This window comes from Puntigrus tetrazona, chromosome 11 (genome assembly GCF_018831695.1).
Source record: "Puntigrus tetrazona isolate hp1 chromosome 11, ASM1883169v1, whole genome shotgun sequence".
Classification (NCBI taxonomy): domain Eukaryota; kingdom Metazoa; phylum Chordata; class Actinopteri; order Cypriniformes; family Cyprinidae; genus Puntigrus; species Puntigrus tetrazona.
Genome location: NC_056709.1, coordinates 8,269,850 through 8,292,991, shown reverse-complemented (window position 1 = coordinate 8,292,991; position 23,142 = coordinate 8,269,850). Strand labels below are relative to the sequence as shown.

Sequence of the window (23,142 nt, the reverse complement as noted above, 5' to 3'; positions counted from 1 at the left end):
CCGTGTGTCTGCAGGGCAGTGACGTGCCCCCGGTCCGTCCTTCACCGAGCTCTGGTCACGTCACGGAGGTTTGGGCGGGACCAGCGTTCCGTGGGGTCCATGACGACCCGTGTACAGGAGGATAAGGGTACCGCCTAAAAACAGACGCTTTTATTGGACACGCTGTGTTGCTAGGCGCTGCAGGATGTCCGTAACGGCGCATCGGCACTGGAACCGAAGCTAACTATGAAGGCTATAACATAACGAGGGGGGAATCTTTAGGGAGGTGTCGGTGCCGTATTATCCGAGATGAGGAGAGCATTGCCGCAGTGAGCAAATAATCTCATCAGCGGGCTCTGGATTTCATGTCCCTTGCAGACGCTGACATTTATAAGAAGCGAGGGTACTCGGGTTTGGAGCTGCGATGTGGTCGCTTGGTCGGAGTAGACGTCTGGAAGACCGTTCAGTAAAATGTTATTTCAAGGGACAGCTGCGCACTTTATAGTTCTTTGACGGATTGAACAACGTGACAACCTCTGTCAACTACCTGGCATGGTGAGTTAAATACTGATATTAGGTTCGTGTTGAAAAGAAAACCTTTTAACATTCTTTTATAGCTTTAAAAGTACGTTTGTAGCATGAATGTTTGATGTTACCTCTTGAAAAGAAGTTAATGTCATTATTATTAAATATATATATATATATATATATATATATATATATATATATATATATATATATATATATATATATATATATATATATTTCTATATTATTCTTTAGCTTTATAGAGGAGTCTGGCAGTCAGTCCTCATATGATGCCGAACTGCGTCAGTACAGACTGGTAACCTATTGCATGTATGGCAAACCGTTTTATCATTTATTCTTTTAATACGAACTAATGTCTGTTCTGTTTTTACCTCTTTTTTAATTTAGCAATTTTTTTATTTATTATTATTATTATTATTATTATTATTATTATTATTATTATTATTATTATTATCCTAGTAGTGATATATAGCTACTTATTTGCTGCCAGTCATTATGTCATAACTATAGTTATTAAGGACAAATTTACCGTATTCCAGTTGTCACTAGTGATATTTTAACACTGACATATTTGAAGTTTTAATATAAATCCTATACGATATCTTATAACGTGTCCATTCCTAATGGTCATTATATACGGTGAACAAGAGAGAGAGTAGAAACATTACAATTCTCACAACTGAGATTTATACCCGTGTAAATATGTACTAGTATTCAGTAAGTATACACTGGTAAATATGGATTTGTGTTATTTTGATAACGTTGTTGTATCTGGAGAAGTTACAAATACTAGTGTTAAGAAACAAGCGTGAATACTTAGTAGTGAAATAGAAACAGATAGTATTCATTATTGACTAAGCAAAAAAAGATTTGAGTTGGTTTAAGGAATAAATGTTAAAAGTACTTGCCATATTGCAGGTGCATTCATTCAAGGAGGACCATGCAAACGGCTGAATGTCACAGATGAGTGTCCAGCGATTCACTGGTCATGGAAAACCGGACTGGATCCAACTCTGAGCAGCAGCCTGTGGGCTTCACTGTTCCTTCTATCCACTCAAAAAAGACTGTAATTCATGAAAATGGCCATGAACATCCCTCTCACACAGACCCCACGGCTGCAGCACACAGAGGGGCCAGCGATCCAACCGCATACCCTCTATCAGATTACAAAGGTCTGGTCCGGCAGAGATTTATACGCAGGAGTTTGTGGTTCTCTGAGTCAGAGGATCAAGAATTGGAGATTTCGGAAAGCGACACCACCAGCAGTCCCGTTAAAAGTGCACATATCGCTGTCCAGAGGAGCTTTAACGCGGAAAGTCAGGTGGGACAGGGGGAAGGTGTAAAAGAAAACTTCACCAAAGAGCCGGAGACAAGTGACGCTGAGGAAAAGCATGACGCTGAACCATCTGAAACACCCAAGAGTGTGGGGAAAGCTGGGAGTGATGAGAACGAGGAAGAGGCTGAAATGAAGGCTGTATCCACCTCTCCAGGTGGACGCTTTCTTAAGTTTGATATTGAGCTTGGCAGAGGGTCCTTCAAAACGGTCTATAAAGGCCTGGACACAGAAACATGGGTGGAGGTGGCCTGGTGTGAACTCCAGGTAAGCAAAATGCAATTAGTGCGATTACAACATATTCTCACTTTTAACCACTGGAGTTTTAAGTCTTGAAATAACTCGTATTGGCCTTCAATCGCTCCTTTTCCTTTTTTCCATAAAGGCTGAGCCTTTTGTTGGGCTTTCCAATTTTGTCGATGTGTTATTTAATGTAATTTTCACTGATATTGCAAAAAAGTGTCCGATAACCAACATATCTACCAGCTAATTTGTTGGGCACAATTAATAGATTTGTAGGATATTTTTATTACCTAGAGGTTAAAACTGTAATTGTGAACTGCAAGTGAAGATTAAGTTTCTGTGTAGTTTGTTATTAACAAAAAAGTCGGTATTTTTCCGATTGATTCTGTTTCCATTCAAAACGCTTGCTCCTTGTACAAGTTTGCCGGGTCATCTGATACGGCCTCTTCCTTTTATCAGCACTATTGATTGTAAAATGGAGAGATTGAATCACCATGACCACATCTAGATCATCTTTCCTATGTTTCCGTATTGTAGTCTAGAATCATTTGAGGTTCAGCTGAGTTCAACAGAGAAAACTAAGTGTTAACATTTTAGTCATGACTTCCTGAAATATTGAGAGTCCAATTATGTTAAAAGTGAAGCGTCGTAATAGCTCCTGCAAACAGCTTTGTGCTGTTTCTGGCTTGTGGTAAATATGTAAATATAGTTCATATATTTCAGAGCTCACTGAAAAATTGCAGACATTTACTGTAGGGTGTGGACACAAACATAAACTCTATAGAGAAGCAGCGCACCTCCCTGGAGAATCAGTCCCCTCTGCATAGGGGTCATGTGATAAGGGTGGTCATGTGCGCTTACCTGCTGAAATGATGCAATAGTAAAATGCAATCAAGCTGATTCATTTTCAGGCCTAAATTCGAAACAATACAGTCAATCTATTTGTGATCAGGTAAATCTTATACAATAACATTTTATTATGTAAATTTAACACATTTTTAGCTACATAAAAGTTGATTGAAAAATACCCGGTAGACTACTAAAAAGAAGCTTATTTGCATTTTGGGAATATTGGAATATTTTTACATTCGCTGTCCATTGAAGGATGACTAGGCAGTTCTCTGGAGTTATACAAGAGGGTGGATTTTGTTTCTGTGTGTGAGCAGTGGTATTAAAAAAAGAGGTTCTCACTAAGGCAAATATTTGTGAGAATTTTGCTTTGTCTCCTTGAATGAGCGACCATTCTATATTTGAGAGCGTTAATCTCTGTATTACGGCCATTGTAAGGAGCATGCTGTCAGTTTCGGATAGGATTTATCCCGCTTTGTGAATCTTAAAAATCACATGGATGGAATAAGCAGCATATATTGGGGCTTGCTGAGCATAGCGGTCTTAGCAAGCCAGAAATTGCTGAGGCCCCTAATTTTGCTAGGAGGGAGAAGAGAGAAAGGAAGAGACAGAGGAACAGGTCAGATGAGGTGAAGATGGCTGTGTACTAAGGAACATGGCTTCCCTCACATCAAGCGGTAGCATTCTCAAGACAATATAAAAGGTATTCCTAATGGACCATTTTATGTACAGCTGAATGCCCGACCTGACTTATCCCTCATTTGCCTGACATGAAGCATCAGCAGCATATAAAAAGGCTGTTTGATCTTCAGCTGTCTGAGAGTCTTCATTATCTCAGTAAAAAATGTGAGAGCCACACCCTGGCCATATGTAGAAATAAAAAGCCCATTTCATTTTCGTGAGAGCTTCTGATTTAACGCACCCTGAAAATAATCAATGCCGCAGTGTTTAATTTGTGTGTATCAGAAATGCAATGACAGTTATTAACATATTTAACTCAACAAATTCGCTCTTATAGAAACCACTGGTAGCATGCTTGGTCTCAAGAGCTTATGGAGAAAATTGGCTTATTTGAATATAGGGGAGATTGAATGAAAAATATATCTGTGAGTTCATGAGAGGTATTAGATGGCGCAGTGTGGGGGTGAGTCTCAGAGGTTTTATGGGGTTGCACATCGCCTGATTGTGAGGGACAGAGATGTTATAGATACTCCCTGTCAGCGTTTAGTAAATTTAGCAGCAGGAAGAGGGCAGATGCAAAGGTATTGATTTGGTCAGCTTCTTGACCATATTGTAGCTACACACCAGCATGTGCACCCCAATCACACTGTAACTGTAGCATTTTCACAACTGTTATTAGGTTTAGCCCAACTGCAAGTATCTGTCTAACCCTTACACTTTGTATACTGATTAAAAAGATTTCGGTTTTATGTTGATTCAGTTCTATTCAGTTTATCAGACAAACCCCCAATACAAAATGTTAAGGTGAGGTATTTTATTTATTATGCTGGTTAATTATATTTTATGCTTTGTAATGCATATCAAAAGGCTTCAATATGTTAATCACACATCCTTCTCTTTGAGGGGTATGCATATTTTGCCTTTCATGTGCCTTTCATAACTGTAGTTTAGTTGTTTTTATCTCTTAGCTGGCTTTGATGTTCTTGACTTTCTTAGTCATATCATGTTCAGAGATGTTGTCCTCACCCCCACGACCGCGCAAACACAAAAATACAATAAAACAGATATATTGCCTATCCTTAGAAAGCTATTACAGCGAATGTGCACTTTTAATCAATAAGGATTGACCCAAATGTCTTTAGAATCCATGTCTTCCACTGGTCAAGAGTTATTTTATAGAACTTTTCCATGTAAGAAAGATTGAGTTTTCCAAACAGTGTGGCAGTTTGGTAAATTCAGTACATCTCTTCTAATGTTAATTAGCATGTATTTGTTTATCAATCCATCTCTCTTTCCACCTATCTTCTTTTCTCCTGCCATGTGCTTGGAACCTCAAAAACCAATGCTGACCCATTGCCATATCAGGATCGTAAGCTGTCTAAAGCGGAACGTCAGAGGTTTAAAGAGGAAGCGGAAATGCTAAAAGGTCTTCAGCATCCAAACATTGTGCGCTTCTATGACTTTTGGGAATCTCCTCTTAAGGGGAAGAAGTGCATTGTTCTAGTCACAGAACTTATGACGTCTGGAACACTGAAAACGTGAGTCAAATAAAACAAAGACATGTAACAACTCATGCTATCACACCAGGGGAAGTATCTCAGTTGTTCTGAGATGCTAGCTACAAGACACCAAGGAATATTATATGTCCTGTTACTGCTTGCATTACTCTGCAGAAAAGCCAATTTTGTCTATAATATAACAGTTTGAAATTTGTGAAGACAATGATCTCCAACTCTATTTCTGTTGTTATGTAGATATCTGAAACGATTCAAGGTGATGAAACCAAAAGTTTTACGAAGCTGGTGCAGACAGATCTTAAAAGGTCTTCACTTTCTCCACACGAGGACCCCTCCCATCATCCATCGGGACCTGAAATGTGACAACATCTTCATCACTGGTCCTACAGGCTCCGTCAAGATTGGAGATCTTGGCCTGGCCACTCTAAAAAGAGCTTCCTTTGCCAAAAGTGTAATCGGTAATAGGACAGGGTTTTAAGATTTATCAGATTAGGCTACATTAAATACAACATTGAAATAGCCTGTTTAGATGATGTAGAATGTAGCTTACATGCATGTAGTTATTGATTTTTTTCCATTCTTGTTTTCTTCCTATTTTAGGTACTCCAGAGTTTATGGCCCCTGAGATGTACGAGGAGCACTATGATGAAGCAGTAGATGTGTACGCATTTGGGATGTGTATGCTAGAAATGGCTACCTCTGAGTATCCATACTCAGAGTGCCAAAATGCAGCACAAATCTATCGCAAAGTTACTAGCGTAAGTGTTCCTCACCAACCATCATGAATTTTTAAAAAATGGAATATTACTTAGGTACAAAAAATTCAATACCATGACTAATATAATCTAATATAATTTTAACCTATTAAAACATGTTGCATTGTGCCTATATTATGAAATGTAGTTAACTGGCAAAATGAATTTTACATAGGTTTAAAGATCATTGGTAGATCTGTATCATGTTTTCAGTTGCAGTCAGATACAAAGGAACATTAGAAACGTTTTTTGGCTGTAAAATGTTCTTTCAATGACATTTTGCAAGGGGTTTCAAAGTGTGTGTGTGTGTGTGTGTGTGTGTGTGTGTGTGTGTGTGTGTGTTGGGTTCCTTTTTAATTCACTGCACAGGGTGTGAAGCCAGCCAGTTTCACTAAGGTGATCGTGCCTGAAATAAAAGAAATCATTGGAGAGTGTATCTGCCATCGCTGGGAGGAAAGGTGAGTCCATCAGCCGAATAATCTCCTGTCACATAACCATAAAGGTCAAAAAGCATATGCTCCTGTCAGATGTAGCATGACGTATGACCAGACAACCATTTCTTGGAAGGCTGCAGCTTTATTTGTCTAATATGCTTTGCAGTAATTTGAACCCTGCTAACGGCATTTTTCTGATTGTGTTCTGCGTTCATGGTTCATGAATCAGTCAAATTCCTTGCCATTATTATCAACTTACCATTTGCTACAGCAACATAATAGCAACATTGTTCATAGTCCTTCAGATGTCAGGCTTGTTTTTTAAAACATTGCACATCTTGTCCATTTGAATGCATTACGTATGGGTTGCTTTAGCACTATCAATTTTTTCAGGTCTGTACAAACCAAATTTAATCTTCTTCTTTTAAAAGGTACTCTATAAAGGACTTACTAAATCATGCATTCTTTGCGGAGGATACTGGTGTAAGAGTAGAGCTGGCAGAAGAGGATGATGGCAAGAAGTCTTCCATTGCTCTAAGGCTTTGGGTTGAAGACCAGAAGAAACTTAAAGGGAAGTATAAAGACAGTGGTGCTATCGAGTTCACCTTTGACCTGGACACAGAAGTCCCGGAAACAGTTGCCCAGGAAATGGTAAGCAAACAGGATTTTTAGAAATGCAACATTTTAAGATGCTTACATAGACATGTATTAGATACTCATTGATTGGAATACTTATTCATAATGCATTCATGATTTAATAGTCACTATTTAAGAGTTGTCCAATGATCTATTCTGGCAGGTGGACTCTGGCTTCTTTTTAGAGATTGATGTGAAGATTGTGGGTAAGTCTATCCGTGATCGTGTGTCTCTAATAAAGTGGAGAAGACAGCGGAGCACCTCAGCCCATAATGGAAAGGAAGAAGAGAGAAGCACCAAGACTCAGGCACAAAATCTCCTTCAGGTGCCCTCCACAGGGCCACCAGTGGGTGGAACACCCAGTCTTCCATCTGAAACAGAGGAACTACAGACCGAAGCAGTCAGCTTGATTTGCAGTGCCCCAACAAGTGCTACTACAGCTACACGTGAGAGACATCTACAGATATACAGTATATGTAGTTGAAACTATGGTACTAAATTCTTCAGAGATATCCGCACAAAATATGGAAAGACCAGTATAATATTATGTTTATTTTTGAAGTACATTTGAAATCAGTCATTATATGAATGGTGTTGAGATTAATAACAGTATCCACTAAACCAATAAGATGTTGTAATATCCACAGAACCAAGAGATTTGTTTCACTTGACTATATTTAACTTGATTATTTAGTTAATTATTTTATTTAATTGTTTTGTATAATTTATTTATTGCAGGTATCCAAAATTCCCCTTTCTTCTATAACTTGAATATGTACTTTGTGTTGTTCCAACTAATGCAGCAGACAGCAGTGCAGGCTCAACAATGGTAACAGGTGCTTCAGGCAACCAAGACAACACCTCTCAGCAATCCCTATCTGAGTCCATTTCCACTGCCCAAAGGGTCTTAAGCCCTCCAGCACAACTTCTGGCTCAGTTGCCAGAAGGTGCCCAACAGCCATTTACTGCACACCTGCCTCTGGGGACTCAACAACAACCTGCTCTACAAATACCCCAAGGTCTCCCACAACAAACCATCGGTCAGTTACTTCACGGGACCCAGCATCAACCTAGTCCTCAGCAACTCCATGGAGCCCAACAACCTTCTAGTGCTCCCATGCACCAGGCTGCACAAGCACAGGCCCATGGTTTGATGCCACAAGCACCCCAGCAACAACCCACTGTTCAGCTGCACCAGCAATATCAGCAGTCAACACATCAGCTACATCAAGGGGCTTTTCAACAGTCTTCTGTGCACCTGCATCAGAGCGCCTACCAGCAATCACCTGTAAGTTTGTATTTAAATTCACCATATCATTGCAGTCAAGCTTTACTTTGTTGTAAACCTCTAAGAGCACAATCTTCATTCCCATTCTTTTCATTCCTTAGAACTGTTTTTTATTTATGATGTCTGTCTAAATTGTGTCTAAAATTTGTTTTTTCCCTCAAACTATGGCTGAATGAGCAGCGACATGGCAGTATTCCTGGTGACTCCCAAAGACCTATGCTATTCTCTGATAACTTGACGGGGACCAGGCGTAGCAGCACCTCATTTCTCGACACATTTCGGAGAAGGACTGACCTTCAAAATTTGTTAGAACATCTGCGTTATCAGTCTTATAGCTGTCATAAACCTGAAGCAAGCTCTAAGGATGAATTGGATCAGTTGTTGTCTACAAGTGCCTTCGTAGGGTCTTCATCATTTACAAATGATGATCAGACATCAAATAATGTTTCAGAAGACACCGGAACTGAATATAGTTCAGAGCAGGTGAAAATAAATTCTCAGGCCCAGCCAATGTCATTCAGTAGGAGGAACTCTGATGTTCACCCACATTATTGCCAGGCTTGTATGTCAATGTTACTGGCTGTAAGGTCAGGGGGTCGAAGGTCTCTCGGTCATGTCTCTTCACCCTGTTCCTCCCCCATACCACCTCTTTCTTCATTAAAACCATCATTCTCAACTGATCTAGCTCATACACACTCCAGCTCACCAACTTATATGACCCCAAAGTCTCCATATATATCTACGCTGCCTCCAAAGAAAGTTTCTATTACTAAGAGCATACCAAGTTCAATACCAGTTAAAGTCACCCCACCCTCTCCAGTCCATAAAAGCCATTCTCCTTTACAGATTCCTGTGACATCTCTACCTAACAACATGTCATCACTAAGCCATACCACTGCATTTACCCCTATTTATGTATCTATTCCTTCACCAGTTCACACATCTTCCAGACACATGTCCATATCTTCACCAGTCGATCCACCCTCCCCGCTCATGACATCTTCTCCAGTATCCCCTATCACTGGACCACATTCTCCTAGTTTGAGAGACGACTCAGATTTGTCTCACCTTCATCACTGTCTACATCATATTATCAATCGGCGAACCAGTTCCCCAGTGCTGTCTGACAGGGCACAAGCTGGAGATGGCTACAGTAATGCTAGTGTTAGGTTGCTTGTACCTCAGGTCCAAAGCGTAGGCTCTTTGTACGTACCCCTTTCACATCAGGAAACTGGGTCTTTTTCTGTGCAGGACAGTGAAGCTGGATCAGGTCTTGTGGTAGGTGAAAAATAAAACCTAGTAGCTATGATCCCAGCAAGGAAGCCAAAGTTCAGTATTAGCTTACCAATACTTTTCCCAGCTTCTTCTTTACCTTCTTCCCTATGTATTGAGATATTGCTCCCAAATTCCCATTTACACTGGTGTGTTTTCTTCTTAAAACAGCATTTTGGAATGAAAATGATCCTCATTTACACTGTGTTTCAGAAACGATCTCCGTTTACACTACACAATCTAAAATGCATGTCACATGACCATTCATACACATACAACCATAGATATGAATATTATTTAAATCGGGGATCTGTCTGCATGCTTGGAACGAATCAAATGGGAAATCTACCAACACATATCTATGGGTACAACAATGAGCGTGATGTTATTGTTTACACAGTCGTTAAGTCATTACGCAGAACGTGGAAAGCCACACCATTCTTTTCCAAAGTTTTCATTTCACTCCATTTATACTAAAGCGTAATCCTTGCATTTTCAAACTAAAACAGGGTCTGAGGCATCTTCAAAAGTCTTTCTGGGTTTTTTTAGGGTGCAAAAAAAAACGCTGGAGTAGTGTAAACGATAAGCATAACCTTAGCAAAATGCTACGTTTATTTGTTTTAAAATGAAAATGCACTAGCCTAAACTGAGCCTTAGAGGAAAATTTACTTACTAAACTGAAAGTATTTCCTCTAATCACTACTATTTCTTAAAAAAAAGAAAAGAGACTGTCTTCAGGGAACTATTATGTCCTTTTGAAGGGCACAGTCTCTTAACAGACTGCTAGAAGATGGCACAGCAAGCTGACTGAACAATAAATGACTTCTGCTGCAACACTGCAAATTATCGCTGTCACCCTGTATGTAGTCTCTTTTAGTGCAACATCTCCTGTGTGTAGAGCAAATCACTGCTCTGACGTTTGATATCTCAAATTTTCTTCTTTTCTTTCCTGTCAGTAGCCGATAATTTACCTGCCAGATCAAACCATGTCCTGCTAGACTTGCTATTCTACTAATTTTACTAATGGCTGTGAAATGCTTAATTGCAATTGTACATACTGTCCCTGTATTAAGATTTGTGTTTGTGCATGTGTTTTTCAGCCTTCTGTGCAATTGGTTCCATCTAAGACTGTCTCTGCTCCAGCTACTCCTGTACCACATGCTCGTCCACAGAGCATTCCTGCCTCTGCCCTCTTGGCACAGCAAAACCAGACAACTGTACCACTAGCACAGGAGGTAAGGCTACTGTAGTTTTGACCTCACTTAAATGAGGACGGATGCATTCCTATGTCTTAGCAAAGTGATAGTTTAATAGTTTAATTTAGTCTTTGTTCTTCCTTGTGTTTGTATTCCTCTCAGTTTCATCTCTATTTCCATCCTGAAGCTTTCCCGCCTCAGGTAGACTCAATCTGTATAAACAACATCACAGTTGTTTTTTTTCTTTTTTTTAAATGTTCTGGAATTTTTTGGATTTCAGTTTAAGTCATGCCATCAGTTTTGATCGGTTTACCGAAAGTCCACTAAACAAGGGGTAAATTCCATTTCATCACTGACAGTGGTAAAGATGCGGTAGGCAGAATAATTCGTGGGAGCTGTGGATTAAGAAATTAGTTTTAATTTAAAATCATTCTTTTTCTTTTTTGTCTCTTTGTCTTTCCCAGGCTTTATCAACATTTCAACCCCTAGTGCAGCCATCTTCAGATCCTCAGTCCATTCCACAGCATCTTTTACAGTCAGCATCTTCAATGCTCAGCACCACAAGCCTTCCTTCACAACCACAACTACACGTTCAGACACCTCTTCTGCAGCCTCTACAAATTGCCACACAGGTCAGTTCCTGAAACCTGTAACTAGGCATATGTGTGCAACAGCTTTTCTCAGATACCAGAACAAGTACATTCTTTAGGCAAGTTTGAAATGTGTTCAACATTGGATAACAGAAATTGAGGGATTTTCTTAATTCTACATGCAAAAATGTAGCTTTCTAGCTTACCTCTGGCTGTTTACATTTTTATCTTGCTCTTTATTCTTTAGTTTTCTTCGACATATCCTCTTTTGCCAGAAGGGGGCACATCTGCAGGGACAGAGTCAATACCTTTCTCCTCAGTCTCTTACTCTTCTCCCTACCCCACAAATCCTCCTCCTGTGTCTTCCCCCTACTACTCAGCAAGCCCTATTGCTGCTCCTCTTCCCATACTAACAATGCAGAATGTACCCTGCATGCTAGGAGCAGGAACACCAGTGTGCACTCCTCTGAATGTTCCTACCCCTATACCTCTTCTGGCTATGGCCCTGTCCCCACCCATGCTTCCTTCCGAGGAACATCTGCAGCAGATGTACTCCCCAGTTCCTCCACCAGAAGGTGCCCTTTTCCAATCTCAACCCCAATCAACACAGCCCTCCCTTCCCATCCCTAATCCAGCCTCCCTCCTTCAGCAAGACCCATCTATTCCTGAACCTTTTACAGAGGTAAATGATGTGGTTTCTTTCTTGCTTAATGCAAGGATTGTTTTTCGTAGGCGTATCATAATCATTTATTTGATCACAAAGAAAAGTAGGCTAATTACGTTGAGAGGGACAGCAAGATGGCAGTACATTAATCAGGATTGGTGCCTTGTCAAAGTAATCAATAAAACAGGATAATTAGTATTATTCTGTGAGCCTTACAGTTGAGGTCAAGACTTCTGTTGCACAGTGAAACACAACAACATTTTTTTTTTTCAGAAGGAGTATCCTCGCCATGAGGAAATGGCCCCCAGGATCCTGGCCCCAGCTCACACCATTGTGTCGCAAATCCAGTCTCCTCCACAGGACATGCAGCCAGAGCCAAAGTTTACCACTTCCCAAGCCCCACCTGAGACCATAGAGCCTCTTCTGCAGCCTGCTGGCATACAGACAGGATATGCTGTTCCTGAGAGTACTGGCAAGCAAATGGCAGACACTGCTTCAATGCCTATTCCTCCTGCACCAGAGCCCAGCCCATTTCAGTCCAGCACTGACGCAACAGTAGGCATAAAGCCTCCTTTATACGACTATTATATGTTTTCCTAAAGGGATACTCCAACCCAAAATGAAAATGTTGTCATTAATAACTTATCCCCATGTTGTTCCAAACTTGGAAAAACTTTGTTTATCTTCTGAACACAATGTAACATACTTTAGATAAACACTGGGAGGCTTGTGACTGTCCCATTGATGTGAAAAGACACAGATGAGATGAATTGTGGTCATTATTTTTTATATTCTTTGCATACAAAAAGTTTTCTTGTCGAACCACTGATGGCAGATGGACAATTTTTTACAATGTCTTTCATACATGTCTTTGACTGTCAATGGGATTCATTCAGAATATCTTAAATTGTGTTCCAAAAACAAAAAAAATGTTTAAAAGTTTGGAACGACATGGAGGCAAGTGATTAATGATAAAATTTTCATTTTGGGGTGGAGTAATCCTTTAAAACAAATTACCCCATGTATCATTAAAAAATTATTATTATTATTTTTTTTTTTGTTACAGGCACCTGTATCTATGCCATTCCATAGTTATGTATGTGACAGGTAAGTAGATGTTATTATTTCTTACAAACATCATGTGATTCTTTAATTACAATGGGTGTTTTGACCTACTTACAACCCACTGTTTTAAAACAGTATAAATAATCTCAAATTGTCTTCTAGCCTGTTTTCCTTCATGTTTTTCTTATCTTGTTTGTTTAGCTTAAACCAAGATGCAGGTTCTGGTAAAGAAATGAGTGACAGCTATGAGGGACTCACTGGTGGAGGAAAGGGTGATGGCAAACCTAGAAAGCACCACCGCAAATCTGCTCGTACGCGCTCACGCCAGGAAAAAATCAACAAGCCAAAACTAAGCATGCTAAATATGAGAATAGAACATTTCTTCTATTTAAATATTGTTTTCTTCTATTGAAATATAACTGTTTTGCAGTTACTTCCTAACATGATGCTATACGTGCAGGTTAGTAAAACAGGTGACAAGATGGTGGAATGCCAGCTGGAGACACACAATCACAAAATGGTGACTTTCAAATTTGATCTAGATGGAGATGCACCTGAGGAAATAGCCACTTATATGGTGAGATTAAGGTTCTGTGCTGGCTTTTAGAACATTACGAAATACTATCAAAACTATATTATGATACTTAAAATGTAAATGTGCATGGTCTAAATTTAGTTTAGTAAATCGGCTGGAGCATAAAGCTGTTTAAACAGCATTTTACATACAGTTTCTTTTATGTGCAGCTTTGTAGATTTGTATTTTGTTTCTTTCATTTGTGTATCAGGTGGAAAATGGTTTCATTTTACCAATAGAAAAGGAGATTTTTATAGACCAACTTAAAGACATTGTTGACAAGGCAGAGGACATTCTAAGCGAGGACATGGACGGAGAGAAGACATCAGAACTAGGGACAAGTCATTTGCAAGGACAAACAGCTAGGGATCAAGGGGCAGAGGTAATACAGGAAATTTGTAATGTGGGTGAAAATTCATTAAAATGATTAAATTGAATCAACAGCCTCCTGTTAATCTCCAGGGAATAAAAGGACAGCAACCTGGGGCCCCCCAGCCTGTTTATCAGCAAAACGGTAATCTTATTTGTCCACCTGTAATTGGCAAATTTAAAATTCATAATCCCCAAATGAATGAATGTATCAGTGTACAAACAGTTAGCATGGGTTCTTGTCCTTTGTTCAGTTCTGCACACAGGTAAGAGGTGGTTCATCATCTGCCCTGTGGAAGAGGCTCCTGCTGCCAGCCATGATGCATCCTCAGATGGAGGTCCATCTACACAATCTCCATCCACAACAACAGTAACTGATGGGACAGCTCAGCCTAGTGAGAGTGCTTCAGCCCAGCCACCAGAACCCAGCACCGGATCTGCCTCTGCATCAATGGGTAATGTCAGATTATGATATTACTTAATGTGCATAACACAGATACAGAAATATTGGAACAAGGAAGAAACTGCTTGTTCGGTATTGTCTCACAATTGTTTTAGCATGTCGCCTACTCATGATAAAAAAAGAGTAAATTAGATGTATCATTGTCTTTTTTAGAATATGTTATGTTACATTTGCATTTAATAATTTAGCCCATACTTTTATCTAGCAAATGACTTACAAATAAGGACAACAGAAAAAATCAAAACCAGCAAAGGAGGAATAATATGTAAGCACTGTGACATAGAATAGAATTGTGCAAGTGTTACAGTGTCAAGTTATTTTAATACATAAAAACAAGTAAATAAAACTAGATAGAATAGAATATAGATAAATAGAATAGAGAGGGCTAGTGTTAGATGTTTGAGTGTAGATGGAAGAGATGTATATCTCTTTATATCTTTATATCTTAAAGATGGGAGCCTGTGGTTGTTTTTGAAGACAAAATCAGTGTCTAAAATTTTATGCAAGCAGCTATTGGTAGCCAATGCAAAGTAATGAACAGAAGTGTGACATGCTCTCTTTTCAGCTCATTCAAGGCTAATCTTGCAGATGCATTTTGGATTAGTTTTAGAGATAGACAGAACTGGCTTGAAGATAGAACTTTCATGTAGACAAAGAAGAGAAGCGGTCCAAGATGTGAGCCCTGCGGCAAGATACCCTGAAGGATCTACAGTGTCTGAGAAATAAGACCCAAACCACTGGAGGACAGTTTCTAAGATTTAGTTTTGTTTGTTTGCTTTCATTCCACAGATTCAGAAACCTGTGCCACAGCACCTCCATCTGGAGGAAGTGATCCTTATGGGGTTTGGAGCCCCCTTTCTATGACCACCACTGATCCTCTGTCTTTGACTGCTCTTTCCCAAGCTGCCCCTGCCCAACAAGCTCCTGTAATGCCAGTGCAAACTGCTTCTCATTTAGAGGAGGGGTCACATTTGGGCCCCGCCCAGGTCAGTGCGCAACAATCCCAGCCGTGCATGGATCCTCAAAGCTCTCTTTTTGTGGACGAGACCCAGAGTGGCAGATTAGGTTCAGTTTCCCCCATGCACACTGCTCAGCAGATGGCTGAAATTGCATGTGCTGTCTCCATGGTGGAAGACGTGCCCTGTTGTCCCTTGGTCATGCCGCTGTCCCTTGAAGTGAGCAGTGGGGCTCAGAGGTCATCCTCTGTGATGCCGCCACCATCACAAGAGAGCACGTCTGCCCGTGAGCAACTTCACTCCATTACGTCGAGTCGAGTGGAACGTACTCAGCAGCCTGTAGTGCTGCAGCAGCCTTTGTCAACTGTGAGTGGAAATAAGGCACCTTCCCTGCCTCAAAGCCCAGCTCCTTCACAGCACCACTTTGTCCCTAGTGAATCAGATGGAGAGGCACGTACCAGAGGAGGGTTTGTAGACAGCACAATTAAGACTCTGGATGAGAAATTGAGGAATTTGCTGTATCAAGAATATGCTCCCATGTACCCGTCGGGAAGTGCTGCTGAAACTCCAGGATCTGGCACAGAGTATATCCAGTCTCCACCAGGACCAGAGAGTGCAGTGGGAGGGTCAGGAACCAGCACACCCAGTCTTATGGGAGAGGGACGATTCAGAGCTGGAGAGCAGTTGGTAAGTTTCTACTGTTATTTTGTCACATTTTTAAATAGATCAAATCTGTATGAACTCACCTATCAGCCTTGTTTTCCGTTTGTCTTAAAACAATTTTGAAGTTAAAGATATTTTGAATTCAGATGAGATGTGCTTGATGAATCTCCAAATAAAAACATTTGTTTTGTGTCTTTTAGCCACAGATTCCAGAGCGTGTAGACAGTTTAAGTGCTCTCAGCGACTCTGCGGTTGGAGGTATGGTCTAATTTGTTTCTCATGACCGATGCTCTTCGGGAAACATTTGCATTTACAAACATTAATACAATTAAAGCCATCTTTCTCCACAGTTACTGTGTCAAGGAGACATGTGATGCCACACTCTACCTCTTGCTCTGGATCTAGAAGTCGCTATAAGGTACATCATGTACAGCATGTTTCTAATTTCTGCAGGAGAATACAGGTTAATAAACAGATAATTCCCAGTTTAATAATCTGGTAGCCCACTTTGTGTTAGCACCGAATTTGTATGAGTAATGGTCATCTGCTAATGTAACATGTACATTTTGTATTTTGTGTATTACTTTGTGTTTTATGGTTTTAATACTCTGGATTAGATGGTGCCTAGCTCCACTGACATACTGGCAAGTCAAGGTCGGAAGCAGCGTAGTCTGAGCAGCACAGCATCTCCAGCTCATCCTGGAGGCTTTTTGGGAGAATGTGCAATGTATGAAGAGCCGACTGTGTCAGCTACTACTGTCGGCAGGTTCTCAGTGGTGAGCACAGAAGATGAAGTCACACGCAGGAAGCACAGCAGCAGATATTCCGCCCCACCGGACTTTTATCTGGATGCTCCACCTCCTCTGACCAAACGAGGCTCGTTGCCGAGGGCACAGACCTCGGTCTCAGCGGATGTCACCGTTCACAACCGTTTTATGTCTTCTGATTCTGGGGCCGAGAGCAGTCCTGCCAAAGTGGCCCCCACAACGCCATCCCGTCATGGTAGGTCTGAAAGGAGAGGAAGTGACCTCATGAAAAGGGCGGTGGCTTTTCTCAGGCGCTCCGGCCGCAGTAGTAGCGTGCAAAGCTCTGATTCTCCGAGCAGAAAGGGAGGGGTCTACGGATCCTATGTCAGCAGTGACAATGATTCAGAGATGGAGGACTCAGATATAAAGAAGGAGCTTCAAAGACTAAGAGAAAAGTGAGTTTATAATGTCTGCGTGTGTGTTTTTGATGCAGAGGAATATAAAATCAATAAAAAGTAGTCAGAGCAATAAATATAAATTCTTAGGTACCCACCATTGCTCGTTTCATCTTTATACAGGCATATGAAGGAGATAACTGAATTGGAGGCCCATCACCGAGAAGAGATTGAGCTTCTCTACATCAGATTAGGGAAACCACCTCCTCCAGGTCTTTACATCCCACCCACAGTGCCCCCTGCTGGACGCAAGCGCAGAACCAGCCGACACAAACTAAAAGCTGGCAAACTGCTCAGTCCTCTAGTACAACAGCTGAGAAATGTTGCCTCTAAAACTAGTGACAGCAGCAAACCTAATGATTTAACAAAACCAGGTTAGTTGTATAGTTAAAACATGACATTCATATATAAGGCATTAAAAGGATCTTAGACGGGTAATTTTTTCTTTGTCAGCAGAGGCTGCCCCAAGTTTGAATGGGTCTCCTGCCAGGGCTAACTTGTCTGATGGCAAGACTTATTCTGGGACCGGGACTCTACCTTGTTCTGTGTCTGTTCCGGTTCAGACCCAACAGCCCTGCTCTCTTAAAGGATCTCTCTCCTCCGACAACATCTACTCTGGTGTACAGGGAGAAGGACCTGGGCCACGAAGCCAGCCTGGCCAAGGTAAATTTTATTCTGATTTCTTAGCATCTACTTTAAGAGAAGAATCATTCAGGAAAATTCACAACAGACTTTAAATGATTGATTTTAGATGATCCAGTTGATATCAATTTACATTTTTGAGCAAGATGCCAATGGTCTAATCAGATTCAGTGATCAATGCTAAGCTGCATAGAAATAAACATATAGAATAAAACTGGCATTAAAATTAAATCCTTTTAAACATGCACGTCACATGCAAACATGCAAGTCTTTCATATATGTAAGAATAAAAATACATGGAGGCTTTAGCATCAACAAGCTGAATTACAGCCAGATATATTTTTATGAATACATTTAAAATAATGTATTTTTTCTTCTGTTCTGGGTGCTTGAGTTAGTGGATCTCACTCTTTCTTTCACCTCTGTACTTGTGTTCACAGGCTGGCCTCCTTCTCCCCAGGCGTCTGCGCAGGTCACCTATAAATCCAGCAGTAAACCACGCGCTAGATTCCTCAGTGGGCCTGTTTCTCTGTCCATCTGTTTGTATCTCTCTCCTTTCCGCCATTCTCCATGTCATATGTTGGGAGCCCCTGCTATCTTTCTCCCACTCTCTTCTTCTCTTTAATCAATTATTTATCTTTTTGCTCATCAGTATTCATGCTTCATCTTTGATCATCCTGTGTTTCCTTCCAATGTTTTTGATTCTTTGTATCCTGTTTATCCCCACAAAATGTATTTTTATTCAGTTGTCTGTTTTTAAAGACAGTGTTGCTATGCTTCTATATACTAATCATCCTCACTTAATTTCAGTGTTTTAACATTTTGTCTCACTTACTTCTAACACAGGTTGTTTAGCGTTGTAACTTCAAAAAGTTAAAAGGAACACTCCACTATTTTTGAAAAACTTCCATAATATTAAACAGTTGAATTTGACCGCTTTCAAATCCATTCAGCCGATCTCCAGGTCCGGCACTTTCAGCTGCAGCTTAGCATAAACCATTGAATCTGATTAGACTTGGCATCTTTCTAAAAAATTACCATTACCAGTTTTTATATTTAAAACTTGATTCTTCTGTAGTTACATGATGTACTAAGATCGAAAGAAAATGAAAAGGTTGTTTTTTTCTAGGCCGATATGGCTAACTATACTCTCAAAAATAGTTGTGTGTTACTCTTTGTGTGACTCTTTGTGCGGTGATTTTCTACAGAAAACTAATTTTGGCTTTTCTTTTTGTAGGGTCAACACTTAAACGCCTGTGTCTGGGAAAAGAACGTGGCAGCAGTAACTATTGTCTTTTCTTCAATTCTATTGAAATATTCAGTTTGCCTCAAAGCCTTGACACTGTTGCTCCAGCTATAAGCTGTGATGTTAAAAACAATGTTTGACTCTGTGGACACAGTATTGTAACTAACATAACAGCATTTGACCTAAAACATATTCCATAAGCAAGTTTAAAGGGGTCAAATGCTGTTGCTAAAAAAAAGCATTATTTTGTGTATTTGGTGTAATGCAATGTGTTTATTCAGTTTAAGTAAAAAAAAAACATATTTTCCATATACTCTACATTATTGTTACTCTACATTATTTCCATTACTATAACTATTACTAGTGCCGTGTCCCGGCACTATGACACCAAAACAATAAAATCCATTATAATCGAGCCAAATAAACCTACTCTGTGACGTAAAGAAGTTTTGAGACTTTAGTCTTTGCAACTTTAGGTATCTATGCACTAACAGCTTGTAACACTCCAAAGAGAAAGGATGACCCCTTTAACACAAACGCTAACTACACAAGTTACATTTCTGGAAGAGTCCCAATTTGAAATTTGTCAGCTTTGACAGTTTTACCTCAAGTTCTCTAAAAGAGCCGACAGTTAAACACACACTTGCTATGCATCGTCCAAGCATTTGCATCTGGCGACTCGTCTTGCTTTTGATCTTGTTGACATATTGCATTCGATTTTAGAGCAGTATTAACAGCCCAGTTATAGTGTAATATAGTCACAGACACTGTGAGTTGCATTTCATGTTTTGTGACATACCAACAACTCAAATTGACTGTTTTTAATAGGATCGGGAACACCATCAGCTGCATCTAATCAGTCTCCAATGCCTCCTGGATCCACTCCCCCTCCTCACCAGCCGATCGGTCTGGCCCAAGCACAGACAAACAACAGCAACAACAAGACAGATGCTTTCACACTGCAGCTTCATAGGCTGGTTGATAACTGGACAGAAGGGGTGAGGGCTCCCTCACGCTCACGCTCCCTCAGTCTAAGACCACAGCAACTGACCAGATCCAGGATCTGGAGCGCTATAGAGGTGACGTTATTAAAAAATACTTTTACCTTTCAAAAATCTTGTTTTCGAAATGATTCCCTTAAAATTCCTATTAAACGGAATCGTGTAGATTTGAAACAACATAAAGATGACTGACTTATGGTTTTACGTCTCCTTCATGCTCATGTTAAAAGTTTAGTGCTGAACAATACAGGCATTCTCTAATGCTAATGTCTTTTTTTTTAGGCTCCAATTTCAATAGAAAGGCTGAATGCTTCCCAGCTGTCTCTTTCATGGCCGCAGATTGATTCCCATGCGTCTGTGATGTCGACTGACACTTCGCGAGTACTCCAGCGCAGTTTTATGGTGCCCGGTAACCCGTATGGAAAGATGCTGAGCGCCCCGCACTTAGACATGGACCACTGGCCAGCAATGACTGCCGCTCAAAACCAAGAAGTCTTTGCTTTCACTGCTGTGCACTCCCCTTCTTGGACAGCACCTTCTTCCCCCAGCGAGGTTCCTGCTTCTAGAAACAGGACCATGTAGCTTCACAATCACTTACACTTCTCACTCTGTTGCCAAAACACTCCAGAGTTTCTTTAGAGTGCTAGTTAGGCCTAGCAGTGCGCAATTCTATCTGTTGCAGTTGTTAGCATGTAGTTGCTTACAATGTAGTAATCTCACACAAACATGTAAATACTCAGGCCAACAACGTAGGCATATCATGTGTAGTGTACAATCAGTATTATTGTACATATCCATATAGCCTATGTAGCATAACTGAATTTTAGCATAGGCATATGTACAGAATGTATATTTTTCATCAAAATCTATTTAGCTTGCTAGTGTTTGTGCAGAATCAACTTCCTTCACAACTTGAGCTGTACACATATGTAAATGCTAAAAGGTACAGTACGATGCCCTAAAATTTGTGTAGACGTGTATAGACACTGTTTATACTTCTGTAAATATAAGCTCTGTCTGCATATGTGCATAAACTGGACAAGTAAACGAAAGACTGAAGTTTAGGTCAATCGGTGTTTTGGGTTGAATAGCATCGCATCACAGTTGGGGGAAAACACTGGAGATCGGAGCGAGGGTCATGATCATGTCATCACTGTGAATTTTTCACCGCGTCCTGCAGCGATCACTAAATTCGAAACGCACTAGTCAACAAAACACATTATCGCATGCTAGAAAAGTAATAACCTAAACCTGCACTGAGAAAAGAAAGAACTTTAACAGACTGTACATTTCAGGTAAACAAGCCTGCTAGAGTGCCTTGAACTGCAACTGAAGACTGCTACGTACATTACCAGCCAGTGTACCAAGGGTAATGGTGACTGCTATTCATTTTCTGTTATCAAGCATAATACTAAATTCATGTTTTCCCCACCTGCGGTTTATGATGTCCTTCACGGACATTTATGAAATGCATTTCAATGCTACCTAATTGTGGTATAAATCAGTTACTAGTGTATTTTTGTTTTTAAAGTATGTGCATTCGTTTTTTTTTCTATATCATCTGATGCAGTAAAAAAAAAAAATCTCATTGACCTAGGGCAAAAATGAAAGCGAGATTTGTTTTCAAAACTGTCAAGTTGTTTTTCTGAATCTAAAAAACAATATTTTACATTTAATGAGCTGAGTGATCTCTACTGCTGCAGTCATGTTTGCAGTTACAGCACAGTCTCGTAGCACAATGTCATCGTTTAGATCACGCTGCTACCGTTTTTCATTAATAATGCTTATACTGGAGTTTCCTGATGGAGCGCCAATGATTTCATAGAGTGTTGACGCAGACTGTTGCTCTTTACAACATACAGTATAAAGGCCATGTCTACCTTAAACTAACAACACCTAAATTTGAGTTTCAAAATATAGAAATTACTAGTACACATCTGTAGATGTTATTTCATTTATAGTTCCGGTGAGGTATAAATTAAAACCAAAAATGTTGAATGTAACAGGAAGTAGACAGTTTTTTCTCATGCTAACTTTTATTTTATATTTTTTGTATTTCTATATATTTTGCAGTAGACACAAGTGACTATCTAACCTTGCTCTAATCAGGTTTTATTTATTTTTTTGTCATTGTAAATGGTTCTGTAATGTATGAGAGTCTTTATGACACTTATGATACAGCAAATCTTATTTCAATTTACAATCTGTTGTTTTTGTAATTTACCTATATTGCAGTTAGCTAAAAATTGATCAGATATATTGAATTAAAATTAAACGGGCTATTGATATTCAGGTCACAAAACATTCTAAATAAGACTGCACTATGACAGTGCTTGCATTAAAACATTACTAAGCTTGTTTATTGTATGGCCATGTAGACTGAAATATGAGGCAGACCATCTCAAATCTGAGCCATTTTACTTGATGTTTGTCTTCAGAAAAAGTCCACTGCACTATGTTACAATCTTCGAAAGAAATGCATTTTGTTACACATTTTCAGAAATGTCTACCTTGTACAAATAAATAATAGGCAATATAACGTTGATGTAATGATTCATATGATGAGAAAAAGTATTGCAGAACTTTTCCATACCACTATTTTGAAAGATTAAAGGTGCAATCAGGACTTGAAGTAACTGGTCATTTCTTATGGTTGTGCAAATGCTGTGGTAACTCATATTTGGGGTTTCTTTAGAATGCAACTGTATTTGCCTGAATATGCTTCATGTATTTTATTCCATACATATCGTACTTTTTTAGTTTCCTGCGCTATGACTTTTTCACTGCTTTCAACAAGAGTTTCATCACGTCGAATGAATAGCGGTAACTGTGTTTGTTATGTGGTAGTAAACCGTTATGCCTCTAATATCACGGCATCAAAATACCGATTGTTTCGACGACGATATAAAGAGTGAGAAAAAAGGAAGACAAAAATACTGTAGGACAAAACCAAATCCATTTTTATTGAGAAGATTT

At 39.8% G+C, this 23,142-nt stretch overlaps 1 protein-coding gene across 7 annotated transcripts; it reads left to right on the top strand.

Moving 5' to 3' along the window:
• The first annotated feature begins 6 nt into the window (after positions 1 to 6).
• wnk2 (WNK lysine deficient protein kinase 2) lies at positions 7 to 22,798 on the top strand. 7 transcript variants are annotated; one of them, XM_043251619.1, is made up of 30 exons: positions 7 to 534; positions 1,447 to 2,128; positions 5,000 to 5,172; positions 5,389 to 5,609; positions 5,752 to 5,909; positions 6,276 to 6,364; positions 6,772 to 6,991; positions 7,140 to 7,422; positions 7,783 to 8,264; positions 10,637 to 10,771; positions 10,895 to 10,933; positions 11,197 to 11,364; positions 11,570 to 12,004; positions 12,260 to 12,541; positions 13,053 to 13,093; positions 13,253 to 13,415; positions 13,512 to 13,628; positions 13,837 to 14,007; positions 14,088 to 14,139; positions 14,249 to 14,449; positions 15,247 to 16,100; positions 16,277 to 16,334; positions 16,427 to 16,494; positions 16,694 to 17,277; positions 17,401 to 17,651; positions 17,731 to 17,940; positions 18,360 to 18,458; positions 19,157 to 19,201; positions 19,994 to 20,244; positions 20,449 to 22,798. In XM_043251619.1, exons 2-30 carry the CDS (start codon positions 1,517 to 1,519, stop codon positions 20,746 to 20,748), a joined length of 6,762 nt encoding a protein of 2,253 aa, XP_043107554.1. In that variant the 5' UTR covers positions 7 to 534; positions 1,447 to 1,516; the 3' UTR covers positions 20,749 to 22,798. The 7 variants fall into 7 exon arrangements, with proteins under 7 accessions (XP_043107554.1, XP_043107557.1, XP_043107555.1 ...); XM_043251622.1 differs by having other exon boundaries at positions 8 to 534; positions 7,780 to 8,264; positions 18,360 to 18,410; XM_043251620.1 differs by having other exon boundaries at positions 8 to 534; positions 7,780 to 8,264; positions 18,360 to 18,434.
• Positions 22,799 to 23,142: the final 344 nt, after the last annotated feature.

Coding starts and splice junctions, on each gene's coding strand:
- wnk2 (XM_043251617.1), top strand. CDS start 1,517: ATGGAAAACCGGACTGGATCCAACTCTGAGCAGCAGCCTGTGGGCTTC. Junction 8,265..10,636: donor GCGCCTACCAGCAATCACCT/GTAAGTTTGTAT, acceptor TGTGTTTTTCAG/CCTTCTGTGCAATTGGTTCC. Junction 14,450..15,246: donor ATCTGCCTCTGCATCAATGG/GTAATGTCAGAT, acceptor TTCATTCCACAG/ATTCAGAAACCTGTGCCACA.